Raw genomic sequence first — 18,612 nt, 5'->3', positions numbered from 1 at the left:
GCGCGTCTTAGCAATAAGTATTATTTACAAACACTACATTGTAAAAATAAAATAAATAAATAAACAATTCACTTAAAATAAATAAAAAATAAATACCTCGGGACAATTCACACCAATTGACCTAGTCCCAAAGTAAGCTTAGCAAAGCTTGTGTTATGAGTACTAAGCAACGGATAAATATAATTATATAGATATAGATACATACTTAAATACATATTAAACACCCAAGACCCGAGAACAAACATTCGTATTTTTCATACAAATATCTGCCCCGACACGGGAATCGAACCCGGGACCTCAAGCTTCGTAGTCAGGTTCTCTAACCACTAGTCCATCTGTTCGTCTAAACTACTTACTTGAGAAATTACTGAAATTAGATAGAGGTATTTATTTTACAGCTGCTGTATTGCCTGACGTTTCTGGCGCTCGCGATCGCAATCAAATGACAGTTTTTGTATGCGAAATCTGTCATTTGCAACCGCGCAGGTATCGTTGCAGGTGGTAGGACCTTGTGCAAGGTCCGCCCTGATTGCTACCACCATCTTGCTCGCTAATACTGCCATGAAGCAGCAGTGCTTCCACTGTTGTTTCGGCGTGGAGAGTAAGACAGCCGGTGAAATTACTGGCACTTGAGGTATCCCATCTTAGGCCTCTAGGTTGGCAACGCAACTGCTATCCTCCTGGTGTTGCAGGTGTCTATGGGCGGTGGTGATCTCTTACCATCAGGAGACCCACTTGCTCGTTTGCCATCCAGTCGAATAAAAAAAAAAAAACGTTAGGCAATACGGCCTCAGGTTTATTATGTACTCCTACCTTATATCTAGTCCAGGAAACGAATGACTGTGGCTTGTGGAAGCAGAAAGTTTGACTTTGGAACTTTGTTTGAAGGTAGTTAAGAGATACATATACTAAAAGTCCCCATCCCTCGCCACATAGGTTCCTTCAGGGATAGGATACCTAAGTCCGCGTTTATACTTTTCTGTTTGTTGCTTAAGTGAAATTGATTATTAAAAGTTTCCACCCTGGTACCCTCAGCCAAATATGTGGTCTAACACCCTAAAGTTTGCATGTCATAAAACAATAATGTCAATAGACGTGTCTGTTGACTTGAAAGTTCGACTTTAGCGACATATTCATTTGATAGGAACTTGTTTAAAAATTGATAGACCACTTATTTGGCTGATGGTACATGAATCAGTTTGTTCGACTGTACCTTAGGTACTTACTAATTTCCACCAATTTCTCTCTATGTATAGTGTCTTAACATTTAAATTTGAGTAACGAATATATTGTGTTTCTGTGTTGCCTACCCGTCGCTTTATTTACCAAGAGTTCCATGTTATGTTTATTCAGTTAGAAGTTCAAATAAACTCTATTTGCGTTTAATTTCGGAAGTAACATCCTAATGAATTAAATTCGTATTTAGACAGAAAACTTGCTTAGCGGTTGGATGACGACAGGTGGGATGTTTACTCGCTTTTTGGTTGTTGACAAAGTGGAATTAATATCGTTGGCGAAAGCACTTTATTATCTACTAGTTTTTGCCTGCAACTCGGTCTGCGAAAATTATCTATTAGTTATGCAATTTTTTGGGGTAAAAACTACGTCCTTCCAAGGGTCTCATTTAAATCGGTTCGGCAGATTAGACGTAAAGAGGTAACAGGCAGACAGACATACAGATCTACTTTGGCATTTATATATTAGTTTGGATTTGGATTGGATTAGTCGATTCTGTATCCAGCCTTGATTACATTTGAATTTTGCCATGGCCCTCTCGGTGAGAGAAAACATATTATCGTAGAGATAACTGCATACACTCCTGCAAAGCAGTTCCAGTGGTGTCTGTACAGCCTACAGCACAAGCCCTCTTATTCTGAGAGGAGGCCTGTGCCCAACAGTGAGATGTATATGAACTTTTAAGCATAAGGGATGATTTGGTTCTGTATGCTGTTTAGACACATCTAGGACAAAAATGTACACCATCTATGGAGTTGTCAACACCGTAAAAATAATAACATTCATAACTTCGTTGTCCTCAGGCTCGGCCGTGGTGAGCGTGATCATGCGTCAATACGACGACGCCATCTCAATCACTGTCGCCATAATGATCGTGGTGACGGTCGCTTTCGTGCAGGAATACCGCTCCGAGAAGTCTCTGGAGGAGCTGAACAAGCTTGTACCGCCTACTTGTAACTGGTACGATTTCTACTGTGATTATTTACTAGTATTATTGAAGTAGCCGTAGCCGTGGTGGCCTAGTGGTTTGACCTATCGCCTCTCAAGCAGAGGGTCGTGGGTTCGAACCCCGGCTCGCACCTCTGAGTTTTTCGAAATTCATGTGTGGAATTACATTTGAAATTTACCACGAGCCTTGCGGTGAAGGAAAACATCGTGAGGAAACCTGCTCAAACCTGCGAAGCGATTCAATGGTGCGTGCGAAGTTCCCAATCCGCACTGGGCCCGCGTGGGAACTATGGCCCAAGCCCTCTTGTTCTGAGAGCAGGCCTGTGCCCAGCAGTGGGCCGTATATAGGCTGGGATGAGTGATTATTGAAGTGGATGACATATAAGTCTTTCTTTTCGCCGAAAGTCTATAAAAACAGGGGTTATTAACTCTTTGCAAATGGCACCCGCTAATTATTTGTCCTATTAAAACATAGTTTTGCAACGGCAATTTAGCCGCCGCGTCTGTTCGTTCGCCCGAGCCTCGCGTTTGACTAGGACTGAATGCCTGATACCACGAAACTCAAGAGACTTATGGCAAAGGCGTACACCGCCTTTGAGTTTTTGTTTTTACATATTTGAAGTTCATAATCATCATTATCTTAAAAACAATATCTTCACTGTCCAGGTTGCCTAACAAAAATATTCACCCCACGCCACTGTTCGTTCAGTTCAAATATCTAGTGAAAAAAAATAGTCCATGCTTTCCATTTCAGCCTCCGCGAAGGCAGCATCGAACACTTCCTAGCCAGGAACCTGGTCCCCGGAGACATAGTGCACCTCAACGTCGGCGACCGGGTCCCAGCGGATCTGAGACTATACGACTCCACCGACCTGGCCATAGACGAGTCTTCGTTCACCGGGGAGACAGAACCTGCTGTCAAAAACGTGTTACCCAATAAAGCAGCTGCTGGAAGAGTTAATAAAGACAATATAGCTTTCATGGGCACTCTGGTGCGGTGCGGCAATGCCAAGGTAGGTGGGACACATTATGTATGAATATACCCGCGCCAGATTTACGTCTGTTATATATGCAGTTAGGTGAAATAAAAAGAGTGATACTTCAGCAGAAAAAAAAATACTTTTTAGTGAAACTCAATGCAATTTATGTAATCTTTTTGTACCTGAAATCAAGTGAAATAAATTAATTTGAATTTGAACAACACCACAGCATCCATTTAAAGGTATTGTCATTCGTTTGATACGTGGTACTACTTGTAGAAGTTCACATGGAGACGCGACGTGCCGCCATTCTACACTTTTCATTAAGATAGTCTATAAATACTGAACGAATGAAGTTGGCAGAAGCCCGATGTACCTATCCGGACATTGTGGCGTGCCTTAGAAGAGTGGAGTGCTTAGTAACGATATCTCTTGTCCGGGTGAGCGGTTAGTTCCAATGGAGTGCCGAAAAAGTTTCTCGATGAGGGCTACGGCATAGATGTCGCTAGCGTCACTGCTTAAGTGGCTAAATAAGAAACGAACAAGCTGAGATATGAGGTGCATAGGGGAAATTCGTGTCGGTACCGTTGACCATCAGTGGTGTAGCGGTATAGCACGCGGTACGGATTACCGAGGACCTGGGTTCGATTCCCAGTGATGGTCTTATTTTTCTGGTTTTTCTGCGCATCTATATTTCAGTTTGTATTTTCAATTTTGCCTTAGAGGAGTTTATGATCCGCTCTCTTATTTACTCTCTCACTCGTCATCACCATGACGGCAAACGAAAGATGTGGTTGTCTTGTGGCTGCCCATGATGATGAGAGCCCTACCTCACCGGGACGCCATGGCAACGTCACCAGCTACGTATCCAAACAATTCATATACTTAGAAATGTATCTACTCAATCACTTGGCGACTCTTTGGCAAGGTCGTCAATTTAGAAATGTTTCCACGATTTACGGCTCCCTGCGTGACAACGTCGCCACTAAAATGTACACGCAAAAGCTGCACCTCATTCACTCAGTCGCCAACCGACCGCTATTTTGGACTTCAATCTCTTCTACGTCCATTCCTAACGACGTCGTCGGACTTACTGAAGACTAGGCACGGTTCGTCAACCGTTGAATACCACAGGTAGCCATGCTTGCATGTCCGGCGGCATTGCGTGTGGAGGTAGGGCTCTTTAGGCTTTTTATTTCGGAGATCATTTCCGTATACCCATCAAATGAAAAAATGTTTTAGGGCATCGTTGTCAGCACGGGGGAGCGTTCCGAGTTCGGCGACATATTCCGCATGATGCAAGCCGAGGAGGCGCCCAAGACTCCCCTCCAGAAGTCCATGGATACCCTGGGCGCTCAGCTGTCGCTGTACTCTTTCTGCATCATCGGATTCATCATGGTGACCGGATGGCTCCAGGGAAAAGCTTTGCAGGAGATGTTCACGATCAGCGTCAGTTTGGCTGTGGCTGCAATTCCTGAAGGTGATTTTAATATGCTTTCACTGTAAAGTCACGCTAATATTATTAAATATAACCTAGACACGCGGTAGCGTGTCAAGCCAAGTTCAAACTAACAGACTGGCGAGCAGCACCGTGTTTTATTTTACCCGAACCATTTGGAACCACTTTTGACCCCTTCATAACTCAAAAACTTTTTCACAGAAACATGTCAAATTTGGCTCATAAATATTACAGGAGGTGGTTGATTTAGTTGAAAATCCCTATAGCTAATAATTTTTAGGGTTCCGTAGACAAAATGGCAAAAACGGAACCCTTATAGTTTCGCCATGTCTGTCTGTCTGTCTGTCCGTCCGCGGCTTTGATCAGGGACTATCAATGCTAGAAAGCTGTAATTTTGCACGAATATATATGGAAACTATGCCGACAAAATAGTACAATAAAAAATAAATAAATAAAATTTTTTGGTGTACCTCCAATAGACGTGAAGTGGGGGTGATTTTTATTTCTCATCCAACCTTGTAGTGTGTGGTATCGTTAGATAGGTTTTTAAAAACCATTAGGGGGTTGCTAAGACGATTTTTCGATTCAATGATTTGTTTGCAAAATATTTAACTTTAAAGTGCAAATTTTCATTTAAATCGAGCGTCCTCCCCCCTCTAAAATCTCAACCGGTGGGTGGAAAAATTTTAAAAAATTCAGGATGGTAGTAAGTATATCAAACTTTCTAGGAAAACTATAACGGTTAAGTTTTCTTTAGAATTATTAGTAGTTTAAGATTAAATAGTAGCCTAAGGTATAAAATATACCTAAACTTGGAATATTCTATACAAAATACGAAATCCTTCGAAAAATATTACTTAATTCTTTCGTAATGGCCACGGAACCCTATTTTGGGCGTGTCCGACACGCTCTTGGCTGGTTTTTCAGGATTTCTTGTGGTGGTCGAATGTTTCCATATAGATTTATTGAATAATGTTGTTTCCATCGTATTTTGTTTGATGTGTCCGTATTTATCTTGCTGTCTCAACTCGCTTTAGTAAAATTCGGTAAGCTAGTTGAGAAAGCAAGATAAATATGAACTTCCGACAAAATACGATGAAAAAAACATTATTCACTACATATATATATATATACGTACATTGGTTGAAGTCTACCGCGTCAAAGGCGTGACTACATTTTAAATCCAAAATTCAAATGAAAACTTTTACGGGATGTTCAGTTTTTAAGACAACTTGTATATTTTTTCCAAACAATGTTTTGTCAAATGCTAAATTGAGAACTATACTTTATATTACCGGGTGAATGTTCGAGGTTTTGACCGCTCGGTAGGACGTCATTACCATCCCACGATATTAGCACAACGGAAGGATAATAGTCGCAAGAATTTGGATAACACTAAATCTATTGTCTAATATTTTTTTTATAAAAAGTTAAGACTGAGCATCATCTTTTTCAATAAGACTTGCCGCCGATATGGCAATGAGGAAAAAAGCTCCACAAAAACGCTGAATATTTATCCTACCCCTTACCACCGTCGTAAAGCCGCATTATGCTGATTTGGGACTATTTAGTAACTTGTTATATTTTTTCTTTCCTTATCATTCCAGGTCTACCCATCGTGGTGACAGTGACGTTGGCGCTTGGCGTGATGCGCATGGCGAAACGGAACGCGATCGTCAAGAAGTTGCCTACAGTAGAGACTCTCGGCTGCGTCAATGTTATATGCAGCGACAAGACAGGTTGGTCAACTAAATAATTGATTGAACTGCAATAAAAAAATTTGGAGGAACTGCTTGAACACACATTTCTTGCATAAACGTAGCTATAATAAGGTCGCGGGTGAGCAAAGTAATTGTTCCAGGTTCATTGATAACCTAAACTCTGTTCCGGCTGGCGAAAAAACGGTCTGTGGTGTAACCTTTCGCATGTACATATCTCTCAATGTCATTCTAAAACATGGTCGGGCATGGGCAGATATTTGTATGAAAAATACGAATGTTTGTTCTCGGGTCTTGGGTGTTTAATATGTATTTAAGTATGTATCTATCTATATAATTACATTTATCCGTTGCTTAGTACCCATAACACAAGCTTCGCTAAGCTTACTTTGGGACTAGGTCAATTGGTGTGAATTGTTCCGTGATATTTATTTATTTATTTATAATACTTGCCGAAACGGTAATGACGATTGAAAAAACGCTGAATATTTTTCCTTTTACCTACAGCAGTTTTAAGTTAGTTTTTAGTTTATTTGGAGGCCGAAAACTATCGACTTCGCTGTCTGTCCTTTCCATTTTGCCACATTTACCTAATGTTATCTGTCTGTATACAGACAAAAATATAAAATATACATAATTACAATATATTTTATATTTTGTGATGGTGAATACATTTTTTTGTTATTTATTATAATTATTTTAGGAAAAGCATATTCTATAACCCACTATTCTTTCCCAGGCACGCTGACCAAAAACGAAATGACAGTCACTTGCATGTCGACATCGGGCGGCCATATTGCAGAGGTGCGGGGCGCGGGGTACAACGCGCGGGGGGACGTGCAACTCCGAGCGTACAAGGGGAGGGATTTGGACGTGGCGCGGTCCGCTCTGCAGACCATGCTTGAGGTATAAGCGGTTTTTTTCAAGCTTTTGCTGATAATATATATATATATATATATATATGAGTTGAAGCGTTATATATATATATATATATATATATATAACGCTATCGAAAATACAACCTGAAATATAGATGCATAGAAAAACCAGAAAAATAAGACCAGCGCTGGGAATAGAACCCAGGTCCTCGGCATTCCGTGCCGCGTGCTATACCGCTATACCGCTATACCGCTAGACACGAACTTCTCCTATGCACCACATATCTCAGCTAAAAAAAAATAACAAAAAATTAAAAGTAAAAAAAATATTTGGAATTGAAATTAAATATACAAAAAGATCCAAGATTCCAAAAAACCAATGTTAATTAGATTGCTTAATAACGACATCTCTTGTCCGGGTGAGCGGTTAGTTCCAATGGGGTGCTGAAAGTTTCTCGATGAGGGCTACAGCATAGATGTCGCTAGTGTCGCTGCTTAAGTGACTAAATAAGAAAACAAACAAGCTGAGATATGTGGTGCATAGGAGAAATTCGTGTCTGTATCACTGTCCAGTGGTGGTGTAGCGGTATAGCACGTGGCACGGAATGCCGAGGACCTGGGTTTGATTCCCAGCGCTGGTCTTATTTTTCTGGTTTTTCTATGCATCTATATTTCAGTTTGTATTTTAGATATGGGTTTTACGGGATGACCGTAAAAGTAACAAAAAATTTGGAATTGAAATAAAAAATACCTACAAAAAGGTTCCAAAAAAACAATCTTAGAGAAAACGCTCACTGCGCCGCTGTCAGCTGACGTCTAGTTTGCTGCCTTATCCTGTGGCCACGTCACTGTCATGGTGGCACTTTACTTGGCGTTGTGTATTCTCGTTGCTCTATTGGCATGGCCATCGCTCATGCTAGAAATGAAATAGTACATGTCTTTGGTACACGCAAATATTTCGGTGAATATACCAAGTGAAGTGCCAGCATCACACAAATCAGTGGCGGAATAGCTACGTAGCTACAGTAGCAAAAGCAACGGGCCCCGCGTTACTACTTATGGCACACAAGTCTACAGTAAATTTCTCACTTTACTTATAGTTTATTCTTATACTCTGTTGTATTTTTATTATAAACTAGCTTTTACCCGCGGCTTCGCACGCGATAACTATTCGATCTGGTATTTGGTTGCAGTTGAAATTTCGGGATTTTCCCAAATTTTATATCGTGGTCTTCATTGACGTTGTGTTAGAATCAACTGTCCAAAATTACAAGACTCTAAACCCAGCAGTTGAAATTTCTAGATTTTATCCCTATCCCGTGAGAATGTGGGATAAAAAGTAGCCTATGTGTTATTCCAGAAGTTTATCTTTTTACCAAATTTGATCCAAATCTGTCCAGCTGTTTCAGCGTGAAGAACTAAAAAACATCACTCACTCACTCACAAACTTTCGCATATCTAATAGTAGTAGGATGAAATACTTGTTTAGCGAATATGTCAACTTGTTACTCTTTAACTCGTTGTGTTTTGTTTTTTAATAAATAAATAAGTACAGCCAGTAAAAAAGCTTGTACAGTCAACTACAAAAAGATCTATAGTATTGTAAAACCACTTTACCCCGTTTTCTGGGTAATCTGCAATATCCTCTCATTCCAGGTGGGCGTCCTCTGCAACAACGCGACGATACGCGACGAGACTTTGTACGGCCAGCCGACAGAGGGCGCTCTGTTAGCTTGCGCTATGAAGAACGGCATGGATGACGTCAGGGAACAGTACACCAAGCTGCATGAAATACCGTTTAGGTAAGTAACTTCTTATGGCTCTTTGGCGCAGCCGGTAGGATAGCAATGTACAGATCTATTGAATCATGTTTCTCCTTCGTATAGGTAGTGCCATCAGAGTTGAGGTCACGCACACAAGAACATGTCATGTGAACATGTGTGTAATGAAAGCAGGATATTGACTTTTACTCATTGTAGGAAGAAAACCCGCTGCGCATATAATAACCTGGCAACGGATAAACATACTTAATACATAAATGCATATTAAATATCTCAAAAATCTACTTGAGAACAATCGTTTATAAATAATATCTGCTCCAACCAAAGCTAGAACCTCAGACCTCCGCCTTCGTAGACAACTTTCTAACCACTGGGTCGTCACTTAAGAGTTTTTATATGAAATTATATTGTAACGGATAACTCACGTCTTAAACCGAGTTTAGCTCGACATGTTTCGGGCTATTTCTTAGCCCTTCATCTCAGGAGCACGCGACACGGCGGCTGCCGCAACACGCACACGTGACGTGACGTGAGTTATCCGTTACAATATCATTTAATATGGGTGAGTCTCACGGTAGTTTCATGTTCAAAGTTTTTATATGTAATGTTATTTGCAGTTCGGAAACGAAAATGATGGTAGTCAAATGCGCCCCCAAATTCAACGACGGCAAGCTGAAAGAGGAAGTGTTTGTCAAAGGTGCCATAGAGAAGATACTGCCTTTGTGCAACCAGTACATCGACAGTGCTGGTAACTACGCCCCGATCACTAAGGAGAAGCAGAACGACTTTATGACGGAGGCGTATAATATTGGACGGATGGGTGAGTTTTTTTTAAACAAGCACGTAAACATTGAGTCATTTTCTGTGTCGCTACCACATAATAATAAGAAGAATAGAAATAGCATGCGAGCTAAAAGCGTGAGGCGCGCATATGGCTAAGAAGTCAAATATCGTCGCTACTTTGAAAAAAGCTGGTATCCTAAAATCGATGATCTTTCCGAGTGAACTTAATGAACATTGCTTTAAGGGTCAAATTCGCTGACGTATTGATTTGAGATACGAGATTTTTTCAAAGTAGTGACGATATTTATTTTCACAGCTCAATCTGTAACCGAGTTAATATCTCAAAATATTGTGTCATTGTAGATTCTGGTTTAATATTAATTCCTTATTTTAAATGTGTAATGATAATTTGAGCTATTTTGAATGTTTATTGTGAATTTTAATTTTTAATGAACTAAATTTTTTTTTTCTTTCTAAGGCTTTCACTTCTATGACAGCGTTACGTTACGTATAGTCGCGCACAGGGGTTGTTAAGCCACTTACCACTGTTCATAATTTAGCCGTGTAATGCTATTCTCGTTGATGGACAATATTTACTACGAGTATGTATAAAGTAGCGGCCATACCGCGGCGCAAAAACGGGGGCCGTACGGATTCGCAGTGCCGCATCGCATGCGCACCGTTTGTTTTGCAAATACGCAAACGGTGCGGAATCGCAGTGACGTGCCGTAAAGGTCAGGACTTTACCGCATGCAAAATGATTTATATAACATTAATTTTTATTTTGTGTACTTACTTATAATATGTAATTTGCGAATTAGCGAATAAACGTTTCTATTTCTAATTTAATTATTTCGTATTTTTTTAATGTATAATTATTTAAATTCATAAGTAAAAATTTGTATGCTGAAAGGCAAGACATGAAGGACAGGACATAAAATTATTGTATACATCTATATATTCAATTTAATAATTGTATATAGGAACTCATGTTTGACAAATAAATTATCTTTATCTTTGCTCTCTACTAAAAGTTGTGACGTTTACGGCACGTCACTGCGATTCCGCACCGTCTGCGTATTTTAAGCAGCGGTGTGGAGGGCATGCGATAAGCGGTGTGGTCGCTCCTTAATTTGGCTAAATTATGAACAGTGGTGATTTCCTCAATGATCCCCGTTCGCGATGGTACAGGACGATGCATAAGAGCTGGCTCGAATGGATTGAATGAATAAATTAAAGTATCTGTGTGTTACCTATTTGAATATACTTCACACAGATAGGAAAATGTCATTGTGTCTCTCATTTTCCTAAACAAATGTCTAAGTAACATTACTTTCGTTTGATCCACTCGTGCCAGCTCTTGTCTTGATCTGTACCTACTTTAAGTCATGTGCTGACATTTTTTCTCCGTTTCAGGTCTACGAATCATAGCACTAGCCCGCGGCGCATCGCTGGAAGCTCTGACTTACACCGGCGTGTGCGGCGTGTGCGACCCGCCCCGGCCCGGCGTGTCCGACGCCATAGCCACGCTGCGTCGCACCGCTGTTGACGTCAAGATGGTGACCGGCGACGCCCGCCCCACCGCCCTCGCCGTCGGTCAGTACATAGCACTAGCTCGCGGCTGTAGCTTAAATATAATCTATATTAATAATTTCGTCAAGGGGTACGGTAGACTCGAACGAAATGCACATCAAATTGAAGTGCGTAAAAAATTAGTCAATCCGAGTCGACAACTTGTAGGCGGAAAATTCGGATTATCGAGTATTTTCAATATAAACTTGAATTAATTACTAAGTATATAATGGCGTTGCGAAGTAAACATGTCAAAGTCATCACATCAAAGTGGCGTTAGTGTCACGCAAGTGTCACGTCATCACGTGTCACAGGTGTCACGGGTTTGCATTTCGTTCTCCATTGTGACCTCTTAAGGGTCCCACACACGGTACGATTCGTCGATTTTCATCAGATCGATCGTACAGACGAATCGTACCGTATATGGGCCCTTTTGGTCTAATTTCGTTATAATTATTTGGGCAAATAAGATTTAGGGAACTATCTACTGGTGAAATACCGATACGTAGGTTAGCTGTGAAAGTGTTTGTGATAATATTAAGGCTGGGAATATACGTCAAATTTTTCGATAAGTACGTACGACAGTCTTTACACTGGCAATTTTTTTTTTCAAACATTATTATGAGTAGGTACATTTTACCCGAGCGAAGCCGGGTTTTCATCTAGTAGGGAATAATTACGCGAAGTTCTATGCAGGGGTCGACATTAGCACAAACCGTAAACAAACCGCCGTGACAACGTCAGTTCTCTTTATAGTTTGTCGCCGTGACGGATCATGACAAAATAATATCATAACTGTCGAAGTTATTGGTAAAAAAATCATTTTTAATAAAAGTTTTTTTTGCTGACTGTACTTATATTGTCGCCCTAATTACATTTGCATACCAAATTTCAAGTCGATGCCATTAACCGCTGAGGAGTTCCATCCTGTGGAGACGATCCTGACCGGACTACCAGGATGTTACTACCAGATTATTGGTATTGTCACGCAATTTACACAAGTGTACCAAATTTCAAGTTAATCCAACTACTGGAAGTTGGTCGAGTTTAACTTGCAAGATTTGATTACAGACAGACAACGGTCCAGGTGAAACTAAATAAAAGCTTTTAAAAATTTAATTGAATTACATTTAAGACATTCAAACCCTGTTTACGGTTTGTGCTAGTGCTGCATTTTGACGGCACAACATTGCACCAATATTCCACGAGGCATTAGGATACCATAACAGATATGTAAATAATAGTTTCGCTGCTCAAAGATGTCTTCAAAATACGGTTCATAATGTATTTTTTCACTTCTCATGCTCGTAAAGTTCGTGTTTATGCTGTATCAAGGCGACATAAAATGACTTTTTATGCTCTAGTGCATAAAATAAAATCTTCGTCTAATACCAACTCAAGACCAAGGTAATCAGGTGTCAACAGCCACAAACAAAAAAGATTCTATATATTTTTTAATTTATATAATACTAATAATCAATCAAATCAATCATAATAAATCAGTAAAATTAAAATAATGGAATTATTATAATAATGCATAAAAAATAAAAGGTACATAGAAAGTGAATCATTGATTCCACTGTTGCTATTTCATTTCCTCGCCATCGAAGTGAAAAGCAGAGTTTTAAACTCGAGCATTAAACCCATTTTCCCCTCGACGTGTCTATCCACCCTCGCCGTACCGGCTCGGTTGGCTATATGAACGCCTCGGGTAAAATGGCCCGTTTTATGCTCTTGTTGTACAATCTACTATTTTTTATTAATTGCAGCCCAAATGGTCGGTCTGGACGTGCTCCACTCGCAGTCCCTCTCCGGCGACCAGCTGGACTCGATGGCCGACGACGAACTAGACCGCGTCATTGACTCCGTCAGCGTGTTCTACCGCGTCACGCCGAAACACAAGCTGGCCATCGTCAAGTCGCTGCAGCGGCTCGGGAACATCGTCGGGATGACTGGTGACTCATTTAGTTTCTATATATATATATATATATAGTCCTCCACATCGGTTTCGATGACGGCGACCCTGACTAAATATATCCATTGTTTAAAATTTTGCAAAAACAGCTATAATAAAATAACAAAGAAAAAAAAACACTCATTTTCTAGCGTGCGCTCTAATATGGCTCGCCAGACCGAACTTAGTCTTGAAAACTCTATCGCAGGGTGCACAATAGAGTTGGCCTCGTGAATCGTATGTATAAGTATAGGAGGGCTTGGGTCTGTCTTTTAAAAAAAGGGGGGGGGGAGTTTCTATATACGCAGTGTACAAGGTGTTGCAAACGGAACTGTTTTTATTTTATCATTCATGTTTTAAATTTACACATAACATTACTAAGGTGTAAAGTAAAATCGAAACGCACTACAGAGGGCATGACGTTAAATATTTTGACCAATCACAGCTTCGCATGTACTAGAATATAAAGCTATGTAACCGTCAAAAGACACACATTTTTTAGGCACTTTCCTATGTACACCAGCTACCTCTGTAATTATACTTACAGTCGAATCTTTATCGAAGTTTTATTCAAGCATCGCTAGAAAACCCTCTACTTCAGCAGCCTGGGTTTCGGCAGCTACACAAGGTTTAATTAATTAACTAAAACCCTGAAAGTAGTTTGGTCAGAATCGCGAGTAGAAATGAATACACTGTAGTTTAACGCAGGTTGTGATTTTTTTTTATCTTTTTTTGGGGTTCCGTACCCAAGGGTACCAAAATGACCCTATTACTGAGACCCGCTGTCTGCCTGTCCGTCCGTCTGTCACATGGCTCTATCTCTTAACCCTTTATAAGGTAGAAGCAGAGAACTAATCAAATCACTTTTTTTTAAATTGCTGAAATATGGTTTCTATGGTCGTAGGACGCCTTGAAAAATTTATGAAAAAAATCTACTGTTTTCAGTTTTTTCAGAAAATTCTGTTCGCTGTGTCGTACACTACCAATGATGTAGAAACGACGAAAGGAGTGATTTGAGTTATGAAATGTATATAAATAGGCATTTTTATTAAGGAAAATCAAATATTTTTACACGTTTTTAAAACTATTTGGTGTGAAATGTCAAAAACAGTTTCTGTGATTCTTCCTCCATGGCAAAAAAAAGGTTCAGAAGTTATATTTTCTGCAGAAAACTGCGGTATTTATCGCGTAAAGGCTGCTGCATCTAAAAGCAATGCATTATAAAAAAAAACATACAAATATGTTCCAAAATCATATTGTTCAGTTTAGAGGTATCCTATTTAGACGATCAGATGGCCTAGTGGTTAGAGAACCAGACTACGAAGCTTGAGGTCCCTGGTTCGATTCCCGTGTCGGGGCAGATATTTGTATGAAAAATACGAATGTTTGTTCTCGGGTCTTGGGTGTTTACTATGTATATAAGTATGTATCTGTCTATATAATTATATTTATTCGTTGCTTAGTACCCATAACTCAAGCTTTGCTAAGCTTACTTTGGGACTAGGTCAATTGGTGTGAATTGTCCCGTGATATTTATTTATTTATTTTATCATCAGGTGACGGCGTGAATGACGGCGTGGCGCTGAAACGGGCAGACATCGGCATCGCCATGGGCAACGGCACTGACGTCTGCAAGGAGGCTGCTGACATGATCCTCGTTGACAGTGACTTCGCCACCATCATGTCAGTGATTATAAAGATATTTCGGATTCGATATTATAGCATGAACGTGGCGATTCGAACATGGCGGATGTAGACAATATCTAATTTTGCTATTTCTGTTTCTTTGGCTAGTTGAAGTATAATTTTGATAGTGTTTAAAGGTGATCACAAAATTCTATATTGCTCTCGTGTCTCACATTTTTTAATGCGCAAGTTGTCTCCACGTGGTTTCTGGAATTTTACTATCAAGTTGCAAAAACTACAATCACCGTACAACGTCCCTCTCAAAGAGAGTTTACTTTGACACTGGCGAAATTGTCCTATTAATTAGGACAGAAAAGCCATATTTTAAAAGAGAAGAAGAAAGATATTTCGACTTTGATTAACATTTTTCAGAAAAAAAATTAGACTTGGTTTCACTTGTTTCGACCAGAGGTGTGCGAGGACTGTGTTTTTGATGAACCAATCATATGTGTAAATGAAGCGTTTCTATTGGTGCATGAAAACACATTCCAAATTCCTAAATTCCAAAAATATTACAAATGAAAAGGATACAAAATTCAGATCTATTGTCAAGAAGTCATTAATATCTAAGGCGTATTATAAAGTTAATGATTATATCATGGACAGGGATATTTGGAAATAATTCCAATCCGCATTAGCGATCCCTTCAAATAGCGAACCTACTGTGTTAAAGATAAAGTTATGTTAAATACTATAAGTGATGTATACATATCATTTAATAATATTGTAAATCTGTTTAAAAAAATGTATACCTCGTTGAGTTTCTTGCCGGATTCTTCTCAACAGAGGATTTTCCGAACCGGTGGTAGTTTTTTTTGTCATTCATAAGTGCTTGTTTTAGCCTAAATTGAATAAAGATATTTTGACTTTGACATTCCTCGCAACACACCCTCGCACATCTCTGGCGGAAACACAGCCTTCTGTAATAAATTACTTGAATACAGTAAGCGTTCCACCTGATTGCCTCTATTTGTGATTGTTTCCTTCCAGTGCGGCGATAGAGGAGGGCAAATGCATATTCTACAACATCCGCAACTTCGTCCGCTTCCAACTGTCGACGTCGATCGCAGCGCTGTCGCTTATCGCTCTCGCTACGCTCATGGGCATACCTAACCCGCTCAACGCTATGCAGATATTGTGGATCAACATCATTATGGATGGTATGTAATAGAAAAGGATACATAATGTGTAGAATATACGGTTTTTTTTTAGGCAATACACTTGCTCAACGAAATTTTAATTGTTAGTTTATGCAAGAATTTTGATGCAGTCGGTTTGTTTACACTTTAATATATTGGATTGACACAGCGCCTGCCTGGCTTGGATTTGCCTGTTTATTTATATTTTTCTTCCAGGTCCCCCAGCTCAGTCTTTAGGCGTGGAGCCAGTAGACCACGAGGTGGTCCGTCGGCGGCCGCGGGACACGTCGCGCCGCATCATCTCTCGCGCGCTTCTAGTCAACGTGCTGCTTTCTGCCGCCATCATCATTGCTGGCACGCTCTGGGTCTTCAACAGGGAGGTTAGTAGCGTAGATACGGCCGCTAGATGCTGGATACGGCTACTAGTCAGATAATGGTCAAAAGAGGAAAGATACGGCCACCAGTGAATGGATACAGCTACTATAGACTATAACAAGCACTGGGCGTGAAACCAGTAGACCACGCGGTGGTCCGTCAGCGGCCGCGGGACACGTCGTGCCGTATCATCTCCCGTGCGCTCTGGGTCTTCAATAGGGAGGTCAGTTGCGTAGATACGACAACTAGAGTTCGGATACGGTTGCTAGTCACTAGGTAACGGTCAAAAGTGGCAAGATACGGCCACCAATAGATGGATACAGATACTAGTGGCTTGCTTTCTGCCGTCATCATCATCGCCGGCACGCTCTGGGTTCTTCAACAGGGAGGTCATTCGCGTAGATGGTCGCTAGACACGACGACCAGCAGATAATGGCTGAAAGTGGGTTAAGAACACTGGGCAGAATCCGAAAGTTCCTATGCGAGAACAAGAACATTATAGTCATTTTGTTTCATAAGATTATTTTGGTTCCATAAATGATGTTATTTTTACAAGCTTTTTTAAACTCATCAAGATTGTTTACCCTTTTTGTAATGCCAAAATGAACTAAAATAAATGAAGTATTATGTACAGATTATAATACACGTCTAAGCTAACCACACACATTCTCCCACAGATGTCGGACAACAAGATAACCCCCCGCGACACCACAATGACGTTCACGTGCTTCGTGCTATTCGACATGTTCAACGCGCTGTCTTGCCGGTCGCAGACCAAGTCTGTCTTCCAAGTGGGACTGTTCTCGAACAAGATGTTCTTGGTCGCTGTCACCCTGAGTCTGGTGGGCCAGATGCTGGTGGTGTACTTTCCGCCGCTGCAACGGGTGTTCTTGACTGAGGCTCTCACTGGCCATGGTATGTTTTAAATTAATTGTACAGTACAGATGTAATGGATATTCCGTTCGTATAGTGAAAATACTGAACACGCGACTGCTTCCGAACGCTACCGACGTGTTTATGATTGTTGTTGACGTCACTGGACTAGTGTTTACCCGCGTAAATAAATAGATTCAGCAGTTAAATTGCCATTGGTCTAAAAAAAAACAATGTTTATTTTCTATATTTTCTTTTTTTCATAAAAGGTTAAATACCACCCTCGCCTCACCCTTTGTCGGACCCTAACGTATTGCTCCTCTCCTCTCATCCACTCAAAGGTTGACTGGTAGAGATCCCTTAAATGGATAAGTCCGCCTTTGTACAAGATCTTAAAGTTTGTCAGTTGTATTTTGTTAATTTTCTTTTGTACAATAAAGAGTTTACATACATACATACATACAATAGCTAATCATAGTTGCCATGGCGTTAAAAGCTATGTTTATCTTTGCCCGTCACAATTATTAAAAAAAAGTAGTGTCATCTGTCACCTGTCAGTGTTAGGATTAGGCGGTTTAGTTCTCTCTCTCTTCTCAGTCGCTTACTCTTGGCAGAGCAGTCGTGGTCACGCGAGACGCTCGGTAGCGCTTCACTACCGTGCGCCATTTATCCCTTGCTGAGGCCTGTCTTGCGCATTCGTTGAGGGATTTGTCAGTCAAGTTTAGTTACATAACGTTTATTTACGATGAAGGTCGAACAAAGGTCAAACGTTATTTTGCAAATATGCACACGATCATTTAGTATTTTTTTTGCTAAAATGTGATAAAATTATTTAATAAACCTCGAAATGGTTTTGGAATTAGAACACATTGCAAAAAAGTGATCAATGCCAATTGAGATCCGGGATTGTACAGAATTCCCCTGGGGATCCCCGAAACTCACATCGTGGTTTTCATTGACGTTGCATTAAATACAACCATCCCAAATTTCATGACTGTGCCCATGGCCAAAAGTTGTTATTTTGAGATTTTATCTAGGGATAAACGGGATTGGTCCCGTGGGAATATCGGGATAGAAAGTGTATGTGTTATTCCAGATGTCAAGCTAACATCAATACAAATTCATAGAGAATGCCGACGATGCGTGCCCGTGTACTAACCTCTATGAATTTGTATTGTGGACGCTTAGAGACCAAAATTGTCAGGTATTGAAGATTTACGTAGCCTTGTG

The 18,612-nt window shown here is 40.3% G+C and overlaps 1 protein-coding gene across 3 annotated transcripts in view; it reads left to right on the top strand.

The window, feature by feature from the left end:
- Nucleotides 1-18,612, top strand: part of SPoCk (secretory pathway calcium atpase) — a 63,922-nt gene that overhangs the window by 36,216 nt on the left and 9,094 nt on the right. For all 3 annotated transcript variants that reach the window (XM_074090731.1, XM_074090730.1, XM_074090732.1), the window contains exons 4-16: nt 2,040-2,196; nt 2,939-3,197; nt 4,407-4,644; nt 6,231-6,362; nt 7,081-7,247; nt 8,876-9,021; nt 9,618-9,820; nt 11,200-11,379; nt 13,125-13,310; nt 14,866-14,992; nt 15,986-16,155; nt 16,351-16,514; nt 17,187-17,424. In XM_074090731.1, coding sequence (XP_073946832.1) covers nt 2,040-2,196; nt 2,939-3,197; nt 4,407-4,644; nt 6,231-6,362; nt 7,081-7,247; nt 8,876-9,021; nt 9,618-9,820; nt 11,200-11,379; nt 13,125-13,310; nt 14,866-14,992; nt 15,986-16,155; nt 16,351-16,514; nt 17,187-17,424 — 2,367 coding nt within the window. The remainder of the gene's footprint in view (nt 1-2,039; nt 2,197-2,938; nt 3,198-4,406; nt 4,645-6,230; nt 6,363-7,080; nt 7,248-8,875; nt 9,022-9,617; nt 9,821-11,199; nt 11,380-13,124; nt 13,311-14,865; nt 14,993-15,985; nt 16,156-16,350; nt 16,515-17,186; nt 17,425-18,612) is intronic.

Source organism: Choristoneura fumiferana, chromosome 8 (genome assembly GCF_025370935.1).
Source record: "Choristoneura fumiferana chromosome 8, NRCan_CFum_1, whole genome shotgun sequence".
In the NCBI taxonomy this organism is placed as follows: Eukaryota; Metazoa; Arthropoda; class Insecta; order Lepidoptera; family Tortricidae; genus Choristoneura; species Choristoneura fumiferana.
Note: the sequence above shows the minus strand (reverse complement) of the source record. Positions and strands in the feature narration are given on the sequence as shown.